The 17,938-nt window shown below is 40.7% G+C and overlaps 1 protein-coding gene across 1 annotated transcript in view; it reads left to right on the plus strand.

Moving 5' to 3' along the window:
- The first annotated feature begins 9,889 nt into the window (after positions 1–9,889).
- LOC118113489 (myelin basic protein) overlaps positions 9,890–17,938 on the plus strand; it is a 51,488-nt gene continuing 43,439 nt past the window's right edge. Inside the window, exon 1 of the mRNA XM_035163241.1 lies at positions 9,890–10,124. Coding sequence (XP_035019132.1) covers positions 10,106–10,124 — 19 coding nt within the window. The 5' untranslated portion in view covers positions 9,890–10,105. The remainder of the gene's footprint in view (positions 10,125–17,938) is intronic.

The raw sequence follows: 17,938 nt of genomic DNA on the forward strand, positions 1-17,938 counted from the left end.
TAGGACTGTTTTTTGGTCCTGATAGCAGCTTGGTGGAGATGAGAATGAGCCAATGAGAACAGAGAGAGAACTAAAACAGTAAAACTGTGGGCCATATAAACTGACACTATAAATCACTGTAAAGCCCAGGAGAGCTGCAGATTCAGGTGATATCTTGAACTTATAATAAACGTCATCATTATGAGTGAGCCCTTTCCCATTGTCATTTGATACATTGCTTTAATATTATCTGATTATTGTCGCTTTAAGTTTCTGTTTGGCTTCTGTTTCTGTAGGTGCTGTTATTTTTATTTTCTCTGCCAGTGCCTCTACTTCTAATCACCCGCTTCTACTTCTTTCTTTCTTCTTCTTTTCCCCCCCGGAACAAACATTTAATGTGAAATACAACACTCGCTGTATGCAAGAGTTTTCCCGGAGGATACCTGACACATACGGTTTGGAACAGTAAATACAAAACCTTTCCCCAAATGGATATAATGTTTTATTGTAGTGATTGAAGAAAGCACTTTGAATATTTTTCAATGTCACGCTGTTCCGACTGCAATGACACATTTGAATACGAGACACCTTTTTTCCGCCTTCTGGGAACACATTTTAGCTTTATTAAAATGAATCTTGGAGCACTGAGATATACTGGTTCTAGGCCTTTCCTTGTGGATAGCAATTACATTCATGTCAGAAGGCATGTTCCTTTCTTCTGTCCATTGTTTGCCTTTCTGCTCCTCCACTGGCATATTTTCTATTGCTTTTTGTCCCATTAGACTCAGCTGAGGTAGAAAATGAAACGGCGCAGGTTCATCGAGCTCTGTCAGCGGCGACGGCAACCATTTGAAAGGCACAGGTGAGGACGGGTCAAGGAGGAATAATTCAGTGGTTTCTGCTCCAGTCAGACATTCAGAGGCTGCCAGTGTGGCTCTGCACTCGCCATGCCTCCCAGCAAACAGGGACAGGACTGAGAAGAGGCGCCACAGCAGCCATCCATCCCCTTGGACATGATTTGATTGTGTGTAACCCCTAAATGTTCAGCGTAATTGTTATTCAAAGGTCAGACACACAACAACAACCAATATAAGATGGATAAGGTTATTCTACTGTGATATGATCATATGAACATTTTGTGATTGACATTTGGTACATCATACGTGTACTATATCAGATATTTTATCTTAGCAAGTTCTGTATGTTCTCATGATGCTGTAGACTGTACACATTTTTATTACAATTTATTATTTTAATATATATATATTAAAATAAATAAAAATATATAATTTTTGTTATGATTATACTGTACAATTTTACTATGTTATAAAACGGTCTACACTTGCTATATTATATGAAAAAAACAATTAGATTTAAAGGTACCCTGTAAATATTTTTTGATTGGTAGTAGTGCTATGAAGTAATGTTTTGATGAGTTGACCAACTTTTTATTGTAATAAACTACTCCACTGATCTGCAGGTGGCGTTAAGAGACACAGGAATGCACCAGCAAAAGCAGAGAAGGAGACACCAGATTGCGAGTGAGCACAAACGTGGACAATAGTTTTTCTAAGAATCCAGTCCAAACGACGGTCTGATGCGCTTCTAGATTGTAGATTATGAATTCGGAGGGCTCATTACAGTTCGAACACGACCTTTTCCCCCACATTTGCATGAATGTTCAAATGTTTGAATTTCTAATAAAAAGTGAAGCCATAATAGACAATACAGTTTAAAACCCTTATTTTTTTTAATGGCTTAGGTAGGACCTCAAAGACACACATAACACATTTTTAGTACACTAAACGCAGATGTGTCAACTCCACAGGAATAATGCAACAATTTAGACTTGATGCTTGAAAGAGACGGCTTTAAAAAATGTTGGTCAAAGTCGATGTCAAGGCATCCTCAGTGTGTTTGTCCCTAGTGCTGCGTGTGTCAATCTCTATTCACACTGAATCTTGAAAAGAGATGGCATCATCAGGGTTATTTCTTCTTCACAATAAAAGAGAGAAACACATTTATGCAAAAAAGTATTTTCACCGGCTGAGTAGAACAAACAATATGTGTAAAACGGTGTTTTGATTTCCAATGTGGGCAATAAAAGTCTAACAGCAGCAATAAAATAATCAGTTACAATGATAAGAGAAAAACAAGGAGATAGAGCAGAACCAATAGCATATTAAAATCCTAGCAGCCTGTTTGTTGTTGAACATCTTTTAGGATATCTTCCACTAGATGGGGCTATTTTATGTTGAAGAGATGCATTTAAGAGTTTTTTTTGGTAAAACATCTGTGATGGAAATGTATTGTTTATACTTGATATCTATTTGAATGTTTATGTTCTGCCAAATTACTGCTTGCTGCTGTCTCTGGCACTAATTTCCTCTCTATTTGGTGAGTAGTCATCTGTGGAAATAATGAGGACACTGTACCAGCCAATTTGATTTAGGGGAGCCATGCAGGTTAATCTCAGTGGTTTCAAACATCATTTACATATACAGCTTCAACATTTACTCATGCAATAACCACATTGGGAATGGCCCTGTGCTGCCACTTCCACAAAAACCGGTGCAGTAGATGAGTCTTTTTATGTTGTCGTTTTGCTGCACATGAGAGTTTATTTCCCGCATTCAACATTTTCCCTGATCTGAATCAGGCATGCTGTGATGTAAGTTTGCTGTCACATTAAAGAAAGTCGATAAAGTCAAAGAACAAACAGCTGTTATAATTTTTGGAGCCTTGTGAGAGTCTGGCATTAAGTCTTTAATGTGTGTGTGTATGTGTGTGTGATATTTGTGTTGAACCGTGTGTGTGTGTGTGTGTGTGTTTTGTGTGTGTGTGTGTGTGTGTGTGTGAGTGTGAGTGTTAGCTTTAGACTGGCTTTAACTAGCCTTTTAACAGGCTGAATGTATTTTCCATTACACATTCAGAAGAGACTAAATCCTTCTATCTATTTTCTCCCAAAAGCAAAATCTTTATATATTTTCGGGGTGAAAATTGGGACTATTCTGTGTATCTGCACCACACATCCTCTATATCCAAACCATATCTATCAGCCTTGTCAACCAGAGCCTGCGTGTGAGATGAGAGTCTTTGTGTGAATGATTCGTGTTTATTGCCATGCCTGGCAGTGGTCGGGGCTTTGCTCTGTGTGTGAGATGTTATCTGAGCTTTTTCCCCCTTCCATGTGATTAAACCTAAGAAGGTGAAACCAGGCAATGTTTAATATCCATCAGGTTTCTTGGAGGTCATTAGCCAAATGTGTAGAGATAAGGTGCAACTGCTCGTAATACGCCCTGAGGTGCCCTTTCTGTGGAAGTGCTTTTTTTTACAACTATATAATAACTCGGCACATTCAGAGTGAATTAATACAAGCATTAGAAAATGTCATCTTTAAATTAAAGGCACTGAGATCTCTCACATAAAGAGGCTGTTGCTTCAATTACTTTTCAAATATTACATGTTCCAAGTCGCGCTGCTGCCTGTGGGGTTTTATCAAGTTGTTTTTTTTACAGAAATAATCACAGGCAATTTTTGAGTTAAATATTTATCATTTGTTTGAGTATTTAATTGTTGTCATAATTCACATAGATATAAACAACAATCAATTTAAAGTAAGTAAGTTGGAGACTTAGGAAGATAGTCTAGCTCGAGGATCAAATAAGTTACCTGCGGGCAGGTATAGACTCAGCAGACTATCATAAATATTTTTATTATTCCATTTAACTAAGGGAAACACAAAAAAAAAAACTTTAATCAAAACCATACAACCATATATACTGGTGAGAACGCAGCTTCACCTCCCACTTCTCCTTATATAGGATGTACGATTCACACCTTCAGCCTTAGACACAGCACTCTGACTACACAGAACATCTGCTAACCTTCTTTTACATATAAAGAAGCTCATGTAGAAAGCTAAATGGGTCTATAAAAGTGAATTAACTGAAACATTACTATCACTGCCTAAAAATAACAAAAGCAAACTTTCCTGTAGAAAAGAAAAACCCCTAATTCAGTTTGCCCCAATGACATCCTCTATGATGTCACTAAGATTATAATAATCAGGTAAAGCTGGGCAGTGCCCTTCCAAACAATATCCTGCATGGTGGCTCTGAACAAAGGAACAAACAATTAGACAATTTTCTAACCTGCCTCGAATAAAACGTAGGCCTAAATAAAACTAAATATATATAACTCATGGTTGTGTGTTAACTCAGATAAACTGATGTACTGGAATGTGAACTGTAACATATTGGCAACTTGGGGATAGTGAGAAGTGCAATGTGACAGAAGCATAAGTAAAATGAACGTGTTTAGAAACTATCAAGTGTGTAATGTGCTTGAAAGATGCCAGGGACTAATCGTGACTGAAAAGGAGTTCTCACATCCTTTGTTACAAGAGCCGACATGTTAACACTCCCTGCAGTAATTCAAGGTCGCAATATTTTGCTTTATTTATGCGATATCATATATCAGGACAAAATGATAGAGACTAGGAGCAGCTGCATTTCATCTTAGTCGAGTTAATGTTAAGCGTTAGCACAAGATGGCTGAGCCTGTATCCAAAATATTGTATAAAAGCAGGAAGTGTTGGCACATTGTCCATCTATATATTACGTCATTGATTATACCTCAAAATAATGCTAAAAACAAAGAGCATGACTTTGATTGGCTTGGTGTATGTATATATATTGTAATTTCTGACATATATAATATAGCCATTAGGAAAAAGTCAAAGTGGAATAAATTCAGTTTTGACTCTAATTGTTTAGTTTGTGAATCACATTACCAGACACTAAATGCGAAATAACACTGAAATATTTATGACGGTGATTCAAGTTAATTAGTTCATTTGAAGTTCTCACTTAATTAAGAGTGATAGTTCATTCACAAATTTAGTGAATAAACTATGTATAAATTGTCTTTTTGACTTTATCTTGTAAAGTATATATTATAAATCACACACACAAAAAAATGTCTTCTTGACATGTGCAGTATATAGTCTACTGTTGATATGAACAAGCCAGAAAACAGCATGAGAGAACTGCACACTTATATAGCTACAAGATCTCCGAGCCAGATCTAAACTAACCTTTTAGTTAAAGATGAGAGGAAATCCGTCTTGCTGCTCTATGCATGAGGACATCCAATCAAGCTAATTACATTCCAGACAAATACAGATGAGCGCAAGACACCTGAATTTGTTTCCACAGAGTAATCACGCTAAACATCCAGCGATACATAAAAACATGAAATCACGAGGATGTGTCTGTTTCAGACCTGTACTTCACCATCTGTCCTTGTCTGCACCTGCCCCCAAAAAGGAACACTGTGGTTCACTTTCAATCAATAACTGAGGATATCATGATTTCTACTTTTCAGGAAATATGACCCTGTACATCTTGCTGAGCAATCAGCATAAGTCCACAAAACCGATATAGAGATGACAAACAACTCCCCCCTTCCCCAGAGTTACTGGGATGGATAATCCATGTGTTTTTAGGCCCATTACCTCAACCGAGGCTGGGCTATTTCCATGACAACAAGTTTCTGTATCAGTCCAAATCGCAGCAGGCTCTAAGCTAATGGGATATTATTATATGACTGACGATGTTAAGTCAGTTCCTCTGCCTTAAGCTGATCCCCATGATAAGCAATCGGATTGTTGATTCTGCCAGCGACCCCCACCCCCTAGCAGGCGTAAACGCTATCAGGAGCTCGGAGTCTTGGATGGATTGTACCCAGTCCTTCCGGATATATTATCCAAGGCTATTTAATTTCTCCGGCAATCACTGCATCATCGTATTACAGCATCAAATCTGATCATCTCTAAGGAGGATTTCTGTGGCTCGAATGTGTAGAGCCTCTGAAAATTGTCAATGGAGAAATGTCATGCTCGGTTGTTGTTAAACTGACACTGGAACTGTTTCCCCCACATCTCTCTGAAGCTTTTATAAAGTTTGGAATGAAGTTATGTGGTTGTCGTGTCCCCAGGATGACTTTTGGTGATTTATCTAGCACTGCCTCATCAATATTTTGGTTTATGACCAAATAGTTTCACCCAATGTCAACTGGGATTGGCTCCAGCCCCCCCTATCAATCTATCAAATTTTGTTTGTATAGCCCATATTCACAAATCACAATTTGTCTCATAGGGCTTTATCAATGTGTGACATCCTCTTCCCTTAACCCCCAACAAGAGTAAGGAAAAACTACAAAAAAAACCCTTTTAACAGGGTAAAAAGAAGGTAGAAACCTCAGAGAGAGCCACATGTGAGGGATCCCTCTCCCAGGACGGACAGAAGAGCAATAGATGCCACGTGTAACAGAGAACATCAGAAAATAAGAGTATTTATCTGAGTAGACATATTGTATATCAAGCAGTCCTGTTGTGATCATAGTCCATGATCAGCAGCCACCACGATCAGGATCCACCATCACGATCAGTTTCATCATAATCCACAATCCATCGTCGTGATCCAGCTGAAAGCTCTGGCTCCTGCTCGGCTTTTAGAGACTTTAGGGACAACATGTAAGACTAAAGTCTGGTAGCGCAGTGCTCTAGTGGTGTGATATGGTACTATGAGCTCTTTCAGGTATGATGGTGCCATTTACTGTACTGGTTTAAAAATTAGAAAAACTGATGGCCAACATAAAGAACCACAGTCAAATTTAATGAAATGAAATTGAAACAGACTATGTCCTCTTGTGCTTTTCAGGGTAGGGGACACAAGTAATTATAATGTTAGGATTCATTAAAATAATTGGATTTACCTGAAGTTCATCGCTATGGGTCGGTTTTTGGTTCACCTTCACTTTCAAACCCATGGAAGTTTTATTCAGTTTTGCTCTTAGAGGATACAAATAAGAGTGTTATTTCATCAGCGTCAGCAGCAGGAGCAAATTTGATTCCATGGTTCACAGAATTCATGAGATATGGAACTCATCACAGAGGGATTGTGGGAAAATCTTTCATGGTAATATTTTTAAAGACGATACAGAAATGGAAAATGAACAAACCATAAAGGACAGTGGGATATTTTTTACATAAAACAGCTATTTATGAGAGAACCTGATATTTAAATGTACACTTTTCTGCAATACTTATTGTTATGATCAGTATTACATTTTGAATTCTGAATTAAAGGAGATAAAAATGCTCTGGTCCCCAGGAATAATATAATTTATCTCTAGAATACATTTTCCATGACTTTTCTCACAAGTCAGGATGGCCTTGGCAAAGGCCTTGGTCAGAAGTCCTCGTGGAGAAAATATCATGAATTTCACAACACATCTGCAACGAATCGAAAATGCTCAGACTCATAAAAGAAGAAATACTCAGGACACAAGCAAATACTCACAAAGCTAAATAATGCTAACAAATCTACCAAATACTAATTACACAACGTATTAATCAAACCAGTACCAAATACTAACAACACAACCAAATACTCACAAAACTACCACATATTCACATTACAAGAAAAATACCCACAGCACTAGCAAATACTCACAAAACTACCAAATACTTATGACACAATGAAATACTCATAAACCAGCCAAATACTCACTACCAAATAGGCCTACTCCCGATACTACTAAATACTCCACACAACCAAATACAGTACTCACAACATTACCAAATATTCATAACACAATCAAATACTTACAAAAGCCTGGTATTTAAAGTAATCTGACTAAAATACACTTAATTAATTGAGAAACAGGCTAACGTCATGTTGGATAGCAATATAAAATGCTAACTTTGTAGGATCTTTGTCTATTTGCATGTGTTTTCTTAAGTGGTGGATGCGTTGAGCTGTCAGAGCCTCTGTAAGAAGGAAGGACGACCACCTCAGCAGCACTGCAGCTGTCAGGCCTTTCAGAGTGGAGAGACGTAAGCCACTCGGAGTAAAAGGCATGCAGCCCGGAAAAGCACAGGTGTAAATAATACTTTTCCCCAAGGCTCTGTTGTGCTGAAGTCCAAGTGAACCCATGTATTCCCTTGACAGTGTGACACACCATCTACAATACTCTGTGACGAATGAAAAACCTGCCTTCAAAATGATTGAGGCACTATCAACAAACTGCACTTTAAGTGTCAAATGTGTAATCAGCAGAATCGTTCCTCTCATTACTATTAATATTTGTCATGATACAGGCTTGTTTTTTACAGATGCATTAATAAGTGGGCAGCGTTGTAACGTTGAGCTCATTGTGATGACCTTACAGTGACGTACAGCCAAACCAATGCAGCTGTGACATACATGTGGCTGAATGAAAGTACAATATGTCTCCCTGAAATGTAGAAAGTACATGTATAGGGCAAAATGGAAATTGTACTTTAGCCCAGTAAACATTCAGCCACTGATCAGGTGCAGCAGAGCATGATGGAAGACTTTAACATGTGGAAACCGTTTCATGCATGAGTCAGTGGAACCTCCTCTCCTCTGAGTGGGTTCAAAACGACTGAAATTCTGTGGGTCTTTGTTCAAAATAAATGTATTCATTAACTGTCCTCATTTTTCACACCACTATTTCGAAAAAAAGATTTCTATTCGTTTCAACATATTTTAGATGGAATCAGTCAGAAACATTTGCAATTAAGAAAAACACTGTTTCTCTGCTGTTATCAAGTACATTTTACACATTATCATTTTCTCAGTAATCTTTACAATGTATGAGCGCATCTATATAGTCTAATCTGATAGTAATTAGACTGTCAAATATTATTATTTTGAGTCCAGCATTGTACTTCTCCTTGAAGCAAAATTACAAAGCTACTTAGATCAATTCATCCCCAGGAACACGCAATAATTTTAAAGGGATAGTTCACCAAAAATGAACATTCACTCATGATCTACTCACCACTCTGCCGATGGAGGGGTGGGTGAAGTGTTTGAGTCCACAACACACTTTTGGAGTTTCAGAGGTAAACAGCGCTGCACAAACAACAACAGAAAAAAATCATAAAATTCCTCCATACTGCTCCTGTGGTGGCCTCCACGTGTCCGTCAGCCTCGACATTCATATTCCACTCAAAACGGGGTCATCTACACACACGTTTTTAGCCTTAATGACCTCTGATATCCTCCTCTGGAGCCTCGTTCACGTTCACACGCACACTCCGCTCGCACTTTACACAAGCTCTCCTCTAAGAGTATGCGCGGGGTGCACGTTAGGGTCACTACTTCCTGTAGCAGACATTTAGGCTTAAAACACTGTGTGAAAGAAGCCGTTTCGAGGTTGGGTTTGAATGTCGGGCTTTCGGACACTTGGATGACACCACAGGAGCTGTATGGAGACATGTTATGTTTGTTTTCTGTTGTTTTTTATACGTTTGTAGAAGTGGTCACCATTGACTTCCATTGTATTGGATGTGGCTGCAACACTGTTTACCCCTGAGACTCCAAAAGTGTTTTGTGGACTCAAACACTTCACCCGCCCCTCCATCGGCATAGTGAGTTTTTCAGTGAACTATCCCTTTAAATATGAATCTATAGTGATACCAATTAAACACATAAAAAATCCAAAGTAAACAAAGTGGGATATTTTGAAATATTCCAGGGACAACCAACCTGGAACACCTTCCCCACACACACTGTCAGAAGAGTTTTCACCCCTTGTCAGCAACCTGTTGGTGCCCTTGAGCAAGGCACACAGACACAGTGCAGAGCACAGAGAAGTGGTGCTGGAGGTGACGATAACCTTTAGATTACTCACAGCAACTGGGTCACTTTTCTGTCATATTTCAAAATCACACGAGGAGACTGGTGCTTGTGTTGAACCTCCTCCTGCTCATGCACGGACGTGCACCAACGTGCCCTGTAAGCCCACATATCTTGGCGGACTGAAGCTGCATTCCGCCCCACCCCTTACAAACACCATCACCGCCACTGTACCTCAATCAGGAAGCGCCGAGATACGTTTGTGTTTTTCTTTTCTTTTTTTTACTTTATTTCTTCATTTTTTTGGTCTTTATTGTGAAGGAGTGATCGGGGCAGCGGTGGATCATAAAGGGGGGGAGAAGGTGTTTCTTGTAGCCGAGCACCGTGGATCTGTGCTGGGGGAAAAGGAGACTGACAGTTGGCCACATCCAGTCCGAGGCGCTCAGCTGTGGATGACACAACCGGAGAAGGGTACGTGCACACACCGAGGCAGATGCAAGCAAAGCCCGTTCAGACCAACACATGGTTTGAATCCACTCCGCTGCTTTGTATTTCTTTTGGTTCGCGGTGTAAACACGGGCTCCACGTCCACTTGTTTACTGTGCGTAAGAGACGAACCTGCAGGGGAACACATGTGGCCGTGGTGTGGCCGTGTCCTCCCAGTCCACCTTAAGTCAGCCCGAGCATATGTTGTTTAATAATAAGCATCAGCCTGTGTCTCTGTTTGTCATGTGCTTCCACTGTGTGTCCCCCTCCTCTCCCCGCAACCCCCACTACTACAACCACCCTCTGTCTGTGCGGCCGCACCAATCACAGCCAACACACCCGGCACTTTAACGCGTCTTTGCTCAGAAGTGATATCATCCACAGCGCTGATCGAGGGATGGAGGTCTGATCTCAGCCGTGAGAGGGTTCTCTTTAAATCGGCGTGCACGCAGCAAACCAAACAAGACTGTAAGCTAATAACATTCACGTTTCCTTCTGATTGCTTCGTGCTGTTCTCTACCGGAAACACCGGTGTGTTGTGGTGGCAGAGGGCTGGTGCACCAACAGGGAAGCAAGCTGTTCAGTTCAAATTACATCAATTATACGCGTTTACATGGGGGTCAAACATAAGCCGAATTCAACAGTAGGTCCAGTAGATTCTTCTGATGTTAAATGTGGTGTTACACGAGGTATGGCAACGTGCTCCAAAGCGTGTCACATTTAAATTAGAGGATTCTAAAGGGAGTTTGCACTCAGGAATGAGAGGGGGATGTGAAAATGTTAGCATTGACCCACCGTGACTGTGAGCAGTTTTTTAAATTTATTTATAATGTATGAATGATTCCAAGCACATTTGATCATGTGCATAACACAAAGGAACCAATGTTTGATGTCAGATGTCACATGACAACATGTTTGTTGTCATGTGACATCTACTTGGAGTTTACCGCACATACAATGGCATCAACTTTAGAATCATTTCCTGTAAATGTTTTCATCTCTGCTTGAATGTTAAAGACATGTGGCATGTCTGCTATTTAAAAACAAAAACTGTGTTCAGTAGGAAGTCACTCAGTAGAGCACACACCTCTGCCAAGGCCCAACAGTCTTTTTTTCATAATTTCTTCTGTCTCGCAATATTAAAGAAAATGAAAAAAAAATATTCCTGGATCCGCCACTGGTTCTGATCCACACCAAAATGTAACAGGTTCGTCCCTGATGTACACCGCATCTTTCCATCATGTTTTGTGATAATGTGTTCAGTTGTTTTTGTGTAATCATACAAACAAACCATCAAACAAACAGACAGGGGTGAAAACATAACCTCCTTCAGTGTTGTCTCTCTTGCCTTCTGGTTTTCCTATCCTGTGTTTTCCTGTCTTGTCTTGACCAGTGGACACACTGGTCTGCTGTGTACCAGAAGACAGAAACATACATTGTAAAGCCTGGAGGACATTAAGTATTACATCACTGTGTATAGGCTAGAACCCGTCAGCAGGAAGCTCCACTTGTTACTTGACTTTACATTAAAAACTGTGCAACAGGAAGTGTACAGGCTTCATAGGCGTATGTGTAGAAAACAACTGTTCAACACTGCACTGTTGGTGGTGGAAAGAACAGCAGCATAGGACAACAGTCGAAGATCCCAGGGCAGGCTTTGAGCTCTATAGATTTACACATGGTTACTTCGATATAAAACAAGAGATTGGAGGCCAAAGCTTTAGCGATCTGCTAACGCACTGTCACTGTTATACACGGTCTATAAATAAAGTGCTCACACATGAGTGGCCGCTTATGTCTGAACTGCACTGATTTATTAAAGCCTGCAGCCCTGCAGATCCTCTGGCCAGACAACACTCATCAAGGTAACCTCTGGCTCTGCTTTGATGCAAATTACACACGCGTTTAAATCATGATTTGTGTTCTTTATCCTCTGAAGGTAGACACAATCATGATTTGCAGCAAGAATCTCACGTTTTGATTTATCCTGTCAGTTGCACCATGCAATTTGAATATCAAGCCATCATGGTCACAGCATTGTCAGATAAGATGACTGTGCTAATTAATGTTTCACTTTAGAGACAGAATGGAGCAGCGGCGATAGAAATCTCTTTCGGTATGATCTAATGGATTTGATGGAAGGTCAATGATTATTAATGGGACAGAAAGAGCTTCGAGTGACGGTGGAAGCCGTGGAAAGGTGCCAGCAATTGAAATGTAACCTTCACACAGGCTTAGGAGAGAGCTGTGTTTGTCTGGCGAATACCTGCATTCCTTTGCATTTCTCAGGATTGGCCTCAGCTCAGCTAGGAGAGAAAATGCCAAGAGGGTTTCTCAGCCGTCACGTGTCTCACTTGGCATTCCTTTTGTCTTTAAGCACAAGACGGGCTTATAGCAGCAACCGGCCCTGAGGGTAGTAATGCAGAAAGTTATATGGAAAGTTAGGTCGTCTTTCATAGTTTTCCATAACAAATGAAGCTTTTTCTTTCTACTCGCTTTATGTATGGGTGACTGCACATGCACCACATCCACATCTGCTTTCTTTGCAGGTGATGCACTGAGGTTAGTCAACTTCCGTCCTCACTGACTCGTAAACTTCCTCTCTTCTCTCACTTCCCTTCCTGTCTGCGCCTGTTCTTGGCAGACAGGTTGAGTCACATTTACCTATAACACAATCGTCTTGTGAGTTTTTGCCTAAGGCGTGGTGCTGTCACTCAGTCACCTCAGGGTGCTACGGTGACAGCGTATCCTGTCCTCTGCGGTGGCGTCACAGCCTGTAATGTGTCAGCTCCTCATGGCAATCACACCAGATGGTGGAGTTGAATATATTTTTTTCCTCCAGATCCGAATGGAGAGGTTGTAGCTTGGATTAAGGCAAACCCCAGGTGGCAGTGGCAGTAGCTCCACTTTAAGCCTGAGGTCCTATCACTAGAACACCCCAGGGAGGGACAGGAGGTGCCCATGCATAACAAAGCAAAACAAATATGTGCTTGAATTACCAAAGCAATAATTTGACAAAGCATTAAACCCCTGGGGCTGGGAGTATTATCCCCCCACCATTTTATAATACCCTCTTTAAATAGAAAAGTCACACATCAGTTTTGTCAGAAAATGTGCAACATAACAGCTGTCCAGATGTTCGCACCCCCTCCATCTATTATCTGATGGTAGAGAGTAAAGATCTGAGAAAGCGGTGGTCCTGATGCTTCAGACAGGCAGCTGGAACCCAGAGGCGTCTTTCTGTGGTGGAGCTGCTGTTCAGCCAGACAGTCACGACTCGCTGGTCACTGAGCCGACAAACCTATGACTTCTCCTCCAGCTTCATTCCAGTGCACCACTGCCCTCACTTATTCACAGAATTGAGCTCCAACCACACTGGCTGGCAGTGTTGCCTGGGAGTGGTGATGGTCCTGATGAAGATATGGTGATGTTAGGATAAGAAGGGCTTTATCGTGTATTCCATATGATTGTGACAGTCAGAAGTGTTCAACAGATGCCGATGGAGGGGTGAGTGAAGTGTTTGAGTCATAAAACACTTTAGGAGTTTCCGGGGTAAACAGCTGTTGTTTTCTTTACCCTAGAATGAGCCCTTTATATTTAAATACTTTATATTTAAATCGGTAGCGGGTCCTCTCTTCTGAGGCAGCCCTGTTTTTTTTTTACAGTATTGGGCTTATTTGTAAACTCACTGTAAGCCCACAAAGTAATGATAGTAATTAATAATATGCTTATTGGAAGTAATGGTCATCATTAATCAATCAATCAATTAATCAGTCAAGCTTTATTATTATTATTTTGACAACACCTTTTAATACAGGTTTGTGCAATTCAAAATTCTTCACAATTGACTGATGAGGCAAGAATAAGACAAAGAAAGTAAAAATGCTGACAATGACATACCATAAAATTGATTTTAAAAGCTAAAATAATAAATTTTGATTAAAAGTATAATTAATGGGATAAAAACACTAATAATATTATTCGACGGATAAAATGGTATAAAAAAATAGATACAACAAAAGTAGTAACCTACATAACTGTAGTTAGTTGGGTAGAAAGCTATGAAGGTAGACCTTAAGTATGTTAGAATAAATAAATACATAAATCGAATTAATGTCTTACATCTTTGGATTTGTATTTCAGGTTTTGTCAATGCTATGAAAAAATGTAGTATTGCTCTTAATACAGCCATGTTTTGATATGTAGGGAAATCCAGAGCTTGAACGACTTGTTGTGGTAACGGTGTTTTCTAAGCTGTAATTGTTGTTTTGAGAATAGTTTTGGTGATGGTCAGTTTGTTATTATATTGCCAGGTTGACATGAGTTTTGTTGTTTTGTTCCTCTCATTGTTACATAGAAATACAAATAGGGTAGATTGAGAGACATTAGTTTCAGGAGTCAGTATTGGACAAGCTCCAGGCCCTGCGGTCATGACTATCCTCTGCTCCCTAAAGAAAAGGAGTGTGATACATCACATATTGTATATATGCATTGTATATACCCATACAGTACAATGCATGTTGTACCTTGTTCCTCTTCTTCACTTCCTCTCCTTCACTCAATTGAAGTCGCAGTCTTAACCTTATATTCTAATTCAGTTAAATCTCTCAGTGCTACAGATATTATAAGGGATATCTATTTACAGCCTGCAGAGCAGCCACTGAACTCAGGATCAAAACCTGTGCGGGAGTCCAGGGGTTCATCCAGAACTAATGACTTGGCCTGGAAAGGTCCGGAAGGGACTGAGGTTTTGAAGCTTAGACACATTCATATATATAAAGATCCATCTATCCATCCATTGTCTTCCACTTATCCGAGCGTGGGTCACAGAGATAGCTGGCCATGGAGGGTATTTCAGACATTCCTTGCTTTCAACCCATGCTTTCCAGCTCTTCCTGATGGGATATGTAATCCCTCCAGTGAGTTCTGGGCAGCCCGGTAAACCTCCAACAGAAGGTGCCCACTAGGCATCCTGATTAGATGCCCAGACCACCTCAGCTGTCCTGTTTCCATGTGAGTGAGCCGTGGTTCGACTCCAAGCTCCCTCCAAACTCCTCTAAGGCTGTGCCCAGCCACCCGATGGAGAAAACTGCCGCTTGTACTCACAGTGTAGTTCTTTGGGTCACTACTATGTATCAAATACTATGGGTTTTATCTTTTTTAATGAGTGTTATACTGGTAGTGGATATTAGTTTGCTTAGTACTAATGCAAAAATCTCACACAGGCCTATTATGTAGTACGATTTGAAATTGTAAAATTTTAGATTGACATTACCTAACATATGCTTGTTTACTTGTTTACCAGTCAGTGGCAGATTAAGTTATGTTGGCCTTTTTTTTCGAAGATGGCTTAATGTGGCTTTTCATAGTTTTCTTAATAATTAATTATTGCAGCCAAACTAATCATAATAAGAAAAGCCCTTTTCAAAACAGATGTGCATGCGCCGACGAAACTCCTAGAAGAAAGACGGCCATGCCTCTGGACTTCCCCACTTTCCCATCAGTATTTATACTGAATGAACATCGTTTGACATGCCTTTTCAGAGCAATGTTTCATTGACTGTGGATTAAAATTGATTAAACTAACCACAAAAATGCAACACAAGGTGTATTCAGGTATATCCCCAGAATAAAGTGCTCGTTTTGTTTTAAGATGTTCTGAGGGAGTTAAGTAGAGAGGAAAGCAATACAAATATGATAAATAAATACAAGCAATAATCAAACAGAATGTGCGTGGTGAAGACCAACTGGTTGCTCAGTAATATCACCCACAGATACCCTTATAAACAACACCCATCAGGTTGCCAAAGTCCTGATCGAAAGCATCGTCACACCCTGATGCAACGGGACACCTTTGCCATTATACTCCAGCCTCCACTATCCAGTTGGAAAGTTGCGGCTTGGACAGTTCTTTGCTCTTCAGTAAACAGGCAAAGCAGACAAACAACTCTATGCAGACTTGTGATGGACACAGAGCCGGGATACGCAACCTTCCCTTCTTGTCCCTGAGATGCTGTGGGAAGGAGGCAGAAGCTCTAAACACCACAACCATGGAGCTACAGTGTTCCTGCGAGGGTTAGTTTTCAGTGGTAGGGAGACCATAAAAGTCCTCAAGCACTCAAGCAAATCCCATGAGGGATCACTGTATCCAACCATAAGCCATAGTCAGGCCATTCCCTTTAAAAATGTATCACCAATGAAAGTGACCTGTGACAATTCTTCAATCAATACAACAAGCTGATATAGCAGCCAAGTGCACTTTAACTGTGGAAATGCAAAGACCCTTCCCCAACCGCTCCTGCAGGAAAGACGAACCATTTACTTAAAGATGTTTCTGTCGTTTTAGGTACATTTTATCACACTGATGTACAGTATGTCTAAATGTTCATTTTCCCTTGCAACTTGGGTCCTGATTGGTTGTTTAATGCCATCAAAAGTCAAGTGTCATGATTGGCAGCTGAGACTGACTCCCAGTCGACCTCAGTAACACGGCTCCACACCACGAACACTGCTGTGCACACACTGAAGCCAGAGTGTGACGTCAAAAGTGTAAGATGGCGGCACACGTTTGCAGGATGTTTTAGCTCCAGTTTTGTACCGGAGGAAGTAGAGTATCTGTATTTTTGCATCTGCTGCGGAGCTTGTTTATTCAGTTATCAGATGTGGCATCATGGTGTACACCAGATATTACACCTTTTTCCTTCAAGCGTCACAGAGAAGAACACGCCCCGGCTGAAAGAGAGGACTTCCTGCAGTGTGCACTCATCACAATACAAGCAGATGCCCTCTCTCTCTCTCGTGGACAGAGGTTGACCTCAGACCTCAAATCTCTTGTTATATAGTACAGCACTTTCACCGGTAGCGAGGCAGCGTGTAACTGTATTGCTATTTCTCATTTCACTCTCTCTTCTGCACCCCCCCCCTTTCATACACACAGACCCACATGCTCCGTATTCATTACGTAATTGACTCTTGCAGAACAGCATAACACAGTGCAGTCACTGAGGGCAGCTGCAGGGTTAAAAGAAGCCGTTGTCTCGGTCGCACAAGAGCAAACTTGAAGAGAAACAAAGGAACGAGGCAACGTCACACAGATACACATGTGCTCTGGCTACTTCCGGCTGGAATCGCAGCCTGAGACATGGTTTTGTATGAAGAGGTTTATTTATCAGCAGGACCCTGTGCAGTGTTATATACCATGCAGGCCTTTTATCGAATCAAATATGCATGCGGTGGTTAAAGAATACATCTACTGCAGATAAGTGCATCTCTAGGGCTTCATGTGTTTCTCAGTCATATGTTTGTGTTTGAGAACTCGTGAGGACAAGGCTTAATAGAGAGGTGTGTGTGTGTGTGTGTGTGTGTGTGTGTGTGTGTGTGTGTGTGTGTGTGTGTGTGTGTGTGTGTGTGTGTGTGTGTGTGTGTGTGTGTGTGTGTGTGTGTGTGTGTGTGTGTGTGTGTGTGTGTGTGTGTGTGTGTGTGTGTGTGAACACCTACTTCAGAGGAGAGAGGTGCTATCTGTATGTCCACACGGAGTGATTCAGGGGAGGGAGCGCAGAGAGCCAGGGACATATAACGTGGCGACGTGTGTTACTGAATGTGTGCACAATAGCCGAAGCAAGGTGTGCACATGCTGCACACACATAATCCGGTAATATGCTAATATTCAGTTGATTCACATTATAACAAGATAAATAGTATGTTGTTATTACAAGACATGTTGTTCCTCTTCTTATAGTATAAAGAATGTCTAAATAAACTTTTCACATCATGACCAGATATTGATACATTTTTCTTTT

This window comes from Hippoglossus stenolepis, chromosome 8 (genome assembly GCF_022539355.2).
Source record: "Hippoglossus stenolepis isolate QCI-W04-F060 chromosome 8, HSTE1.2, whole genome shotgun sequence".
Classification (NCBI taxonomy): domain Eukaryota; kingdom Metazoa; phylum Chordata; class Actinopteri; order Pleuronectiformes; family Pleuronectidae; genus Hippoglossus; species Hippoglossus stenolepis.